The sequence below is a fragment of the Trichoderma aggressivum genome, assembly GCF_033847375.1.
Source record: "Trichoderma aggressivum f. europaeum strain CBS 100526 chromosome Unknown scaffold_097, whole genome shotgun sequence".
Taxonomy (NCBI): Eukaryota; Fungi; Ascomycota; class Sordariomycetes; order Hypocreales; family Hypocreaceae; genus Trichoderma; species Trichoderma aggressivum.
In genome coordinates this window covers 15,713-21,055 of record NW_026946462.1, presented here as the reverse complement: position 1 = coordinate 21,055, position 5,343 = coordinate 15,713, and the positions used below count along the sequence as shown (strand labels likewise).

At 55.8% G+C, this 5,343-nt stretch overlaps 1 protein-coding gene across 1 annotated transcript; it reads right to left on the bottom strand.

The window, feature by feature from the left end:
* Positions 1–1,402: 1,402 nt before the first annotated feature.
* On the bottom strand, positions 1,403–4,968 carry Triagg1_10938 (uncharacterized protein; the record flags this gene model as incomplete). The annotated part of the gene is made up of 5 exons (XM_062895065.1): positions 1,403–1,827; positions 1,883–3,212; positions 3,274–3,735; positions 3,799–4,664; positions 4,728–4,968. 5 exons carry the CDS (start codon positions 4,966–4,968, stop codon positions 1,403–1,405), a joined length of 3,324 nt encoding a protein of 1,107 aa, XP_062750110.1.
* Between the last annotated feature and the right edge of the window lie 375 nt (positions 4,969–5,343).

Genomic DNA, 5,343 nt, shown 5'->3' with positions numbered 1-5,343 from the left:
GAGATGCTCAACAAGACAACATGCTGCTATTTCTCTCAGGGATCGCTTGGTGGCGGATGAGCCGGTGTTGTCGAGTTCAAGGTGGAGACATTCGATGCCGCGGGCTCGGAGTCACGACGCCACGTTTGGTGGAACTTTGGAAGTCCTTGAGATGGCGAACAATAGTGGATGGCAAAGAAATGTGATGGTGATGATAGGGCCAAGTGAGGGGGTTGGAATGAGCCGAGGACACTACTTGATCGGTCAGAATGGTAGGTTTGTGCTCAGTCGCTGTGGTGAGTGATAATGCCTAGATAGACTGGGGTCAGCTGGGTTGATCGACGTCAACGTCGGAGATAAATTCCATTCGCCTATTTACCTGTTCGAATAAGAAGGGACATTGAAAGAGAACCTTGGAAGTCCCCGTTGAATGGGCCTCGACAGTTTGGGCGAATTTCTGTTCACTCTGGGCATGGAGTGCATTGCGCTAATGTATCTTCAGCTAAGATAGTGATGCTAGTGACCTTCAACCGCTTCCTGCTGCATTCTTCCATGTCGCATTATCATTTGCATGTCGGGAGATTCGATGCGCCCGGTTTCGGGGTTCTGGCTCGGTCCTCAAAACATCGAGCATGAGTTGATGGGGTGGTGGGTGGTGGGTGGTGGGTGGTCGATTGCATGAGGGAAATGCAGCCCATGGTAACGCTAATTTTTGCCAGCTGGTCGTGGGAGTGAGGGGACGGGAGGCAATTGGATGCCGAAACGCCCAAAGCTGCTCCATACCTGTTAGTACCTGTAGTGTCTCTATGGCACCCCGTATTTGATGGATCGCAAAATCGGTGATTGGCTCTGTGCCGTTGATGTTCATACTGTTATAAGAAACGAAGATGAATGTTGATCTTATTGATCTACGTAGACGAAGACTGCAGCTAGGTACCTACCTTAGTAGGTATTTATATAGAGTGCTCATGGAATGTTGGCGTGGCGCCAATGCCAGTTTTCTTCAATACCTTACATACAAATCCATACGTATCCCAAAGACCACTTGCCCAAAATTTTTCATCAGAACACCGACATCTATCTCTGGCTTGTCGAGGCGGTAGGAGGGCGACATAAGAGGGCGACAAGGAAAAACCACCGGCTAATGCACGAACGCGCTCTTTGGCGCCAACAGCCGGGCGAGGTCAATGTGAGGGCCATATCCACCCGCAATACAAAACCTACATTAATTTGTTGAACAATGCTGCGATGAGGCGCAGTTTTGCACATGTGTTTTATAGCAAATATCGGAAACGCCATTACTTGTCATCTACTTTGACTTGGCGGATGCCCGATGGAAACACTCTGGCACATGCGGTATGTAGATAACCCGTAGTTGATAACTATTTCTAACTACCTAAACCCGGCGCATGGCCTTGCCAAATCACCACGCAGCAGCAAACTTCCCCTGGCTCGAGGGGCCGGCGACCGTCTTGGCCTGTTGAGATGCCACGGCCTTGGCCTTGCGTTTAGGCCGTGGGGGGAGGGTGGCGACTCGGCCGGATGCCTGCCATCCTTCGAGCACCTTGTGCAGCATCCCCTCCTGCACCACTTTCCGGACGCCGTCCACCTCAATGACGTACGTCCGGGGTCGCCCCCCTCTCCCAGCCCCTTGCCCACCTCGGCCGCCTCGGCCGCCCCTACCACCTCTGCCGCTGGCCGGCTCGGGATCATCCGGCCTTCGCACGACGTTGATATCGCCGAACACGAGGAGGCCGCTCCGCTGGCGACTGAGCATCACGTTGAGTCGATGCGCGTCGGTTGTCAAGCCAGGGCCGACCTCCTCGGTTGTGCCCATGATGACGACCACTGTTATCTAGAGTTAGCCACTTAATCAAGTTTAAAGAGAGATCCAGTAACTTACTTATATCTGCCTCCCGGCCTTGGAAGGAGTCGACAGTGGCGGCCGAGGGCATGGCCGATAGGAGCTCGTACTCTGGCCTCTCCCGGCGGCGGTTGATCAGCACTACATTGGCAGCGTAGGGCGTGATGATGGCAAAATCGCGAGTGTTGAACCTGCCCGTTGCCATCATGTCGACCAGGAAGTCCAGAGCGTTGGCCACTTGGTCGGGGTTGCTCTTCGAATGAGTGGCCTCGTCAACGATGCACTCAGTGCCTTCGCAGTGCACAAAGACCTCACTCAGCGTCCCGGGCGCCGCAGGAGTCAATTTGGGGAACCTCTGGTTGAGGTACTTCTCCAGCCGGACGCCCGTGGCGTGGTGAGTAAGGTCGCTCTGCGAGCCGTACTTGAACGGCACATCGCTGTACACCTCACGGTGGCAGGTGTCGAAGAGGCCCTGGGCCATACGCAGCTGGGTGCGGAGGCGGTAGATAGGCCACCCAGAAGACCGGACGAATTCGAGGGCGGATATTTTGGCCTCTGGGGCCAAGCGGTTGAGGTAATTGCCCTCGGCGTCCACCTGGCCCATTGTCATGACCGCCGGGGGCAGCTGGAGATCGTCGCCGCCCATGAGACAGGGGAGCAGCGTGTTGCCCCATACGCGGTATAGGTCGGGGCGGTTCATATTGCCGGCCTCATCTACTGCAAGACCCTGGGCAAAAAGTTCCCTCCACTGCTTGAAGATCCCCTTGCATGACTGGGATGGTGTCGTGCAAAGGATGTCAGCCATCTCACAGACGCCCGATATCAACATATTGATCTCAACGGGGTCGATCTTGTCTGTCTCGTACTCTGCCCAGCTGATGGCTCCAGTGGCTACTTTCCGGAGCCTCTCGTACTTGGAGTCCCCGTCGATATGCGCCTGGAGGGCGAAAACCTGGACGGGATCATCCTCGTGAAGCGGAGTGACTGCCTCTTGGTCGCGAAATCGGAGCGCCTTGAGGACCCAGTAGGCTGGAGACAGATTCAGCTTCCAGTGGCCGTCGCGGGTCCATTGGCGATTGGCCGCTTTCTTTTCGCCTATCCGAGGGTCCCGCAACAGACCGTTCAATGCGGTATATTCCTCTCTCTGGGCGTAGCCGCGGACGATAAGAGTGCGGCGGGCTCGGGAGTAATCGCCGGTTTGCTTCTCCCGGTTGCGACGACGCGTCACACTTTTCGAGATGCGGTCGAGCCGCTCGGCGAAGTTGTCAGTGGCAACGTGGGTGGGAGCAGTGCCATAAATTTGGCCGAGGGTTGCCGTCATCGCCAAAGTGCCAATCGCCAACGCGGTTGTCTTGCCAAAGCCCGGTCCCTGATTAACAGTTTCTGTTAGCAAATCGTTGTAGCAGTCACTAGATTTAACAAGCACTTACTGCCGTGATGGCGCCAAGCCCAAGAGGTCGTTGACTGAGGTACTTGACAAACCGCTGTCGGTCAGCGGGTAGGGCCTCTTCCATGAGGGCGTTGAGATGCTCCTCAGGAAGGTCGATGAGGTCGATCACCGGGAGGCGTTTGGGAAGCAGGAGCTCTCCCTTGTTGGTGACCCCGATGTCGAGGCTCGAATTGGCCAGCTGGTCGGCAAGCTGGTCGACTGCATCGGCTGATGGAACGAGGACATCATAAAAGCCGTTGCCTCGGAGAAGAGCTCGATGGAGGTCCATTTTGAACTTGACCTCCTCGGGGATCGGGACGCATTGCCCGCCGGCATCCCTTTGGCCTGGCATTCCGCAGGCGATGGGATTAAAAGGCCTGGCATTGGGCAAGAATGCGCAAGTCGCGTCGACCTTGAGCTTGTAGTCCACAACCTGGTTGGGGAACTCCAAGGAAACGCAGTTCTATTGCTCCTTGTTGTCCCGCAGAGCCACGGTCGCCGACGTGCGATCTCTAAAAACTTTGACCGAGATTGGATCGCGTTTCAGGTCTTCCTCACGGGGCCTTCGGACGTATAGCACGAGGTCATCAACGTCCACCGGGTGACAGTCGAGAGCATCTATGCCCCGCGTGGCCTCCTGGATGCGTGCGGTCCAGGGCACAGGAACCTCATCCTCCTCGTCATCCCAGAGGTTGAGGGTGAGCAAAGGATCCTTGGTCAGGCGGCGCCAAGCTTCCTCGTACTTCTCCAGGAAAGCCTTGCCAAGTGGCACAATAGCGTAGAAGAGCTTGCACTCTTCTACAGGGCCGTCTCTGGCGGGCACGAAATACGCCCGGATGGGAATCTCGGCAATCTCAAGTGCAGCCTTGTGCACCCACATGATGTCTTGGACTTGAGACTGTGTGAGAGCCGCGACATGCTCGTTGTCATTGTCAAAGGCGACGGCCTGGGGGAATTGTTTGCCCTTGTTCTCAGGCAGCATCTCGTCGTACCGACCCTCGTCCCAAAAATGCTCTTCGCCGTAAGGGTATCTGAAGGGGGCAGGCATCTCTTGGGCCCAATGCTTCTCGAGGATTTGGTCGGGGGCCGCGACCACAAAGGAGAAGCTCTGTTGCTGGAGGATGTCAACCAGCGTTTTGCCGCGGATGGCCTCGTCACGGTTGATGAACCCTTCGCTTGCGTGCTCAGGGTGAGCAAAGGGCATGCCGAATCCCTTGATGACTGGAGGCTCCTTCAGATGGACCTCGAGCCAGGACATCCTCTTGTCGGTGTTGGGCAGCCTCGCCAGGATGCTCTCGGCGAGCTTCTCGATGACAAACACCGAATCCAGAGGAAAGTTCATTACAATCCTGTAATTGTCGGTCTTGATGCTCTTTCTGAGGACCCGATCATCTAGAAACGACACATGCAATTAGCGCAGCTCTTGACTGGCGACGGGGAGTGGCGTGGACTTACAGGTGTGGACAACACCAAAACCATCATCCTCATTGGTGGCTCCAAGGGGGATCTCGATGCTAAGGCCCAGCCAAGAAGTTGCATCGGGCTCTCTGTGCATGTGGACCTTGGTGTCGATTGCAGTCTTGAGACCAAGCCCACGGCCGCCAAAGAAATAATCTCCCAGCACCAGCGCGCATGGCTTCCAGTAATGAGGGTTGATGGCGTTCGCGGCCGGTTGGGTAGACTGTGGTTGAGACATGTCGACGACTTTTAAAAAGGCACCACCTCTAACGAGGATGGGTCTCTGGAGACGATTGTCGATTTGGTGTAAAAACACACGGGGAACACAGCAACTCTGACGAGATGCTATGCAATGGCGTCACCTCGTAACGAGGATGACTATGAGAAGATAGTCGTCGAAAGGGCGTAGGACTACGCCGGGGGACAGCACCTCTAACGAGGATGCTCCGAAATCGCGCCACCTCGTAACGAGGATGGCCCGGAGGGGATGATCTTTGACGCGGTGTCTGAAGACACCGGACGTACAGCACCTCTAACGAGGATGCTACCGTAAACAGCGAGGGCGAGACGAAACACACGATCTTGCACTCTGAATAGGCAAGATCGGACAGCA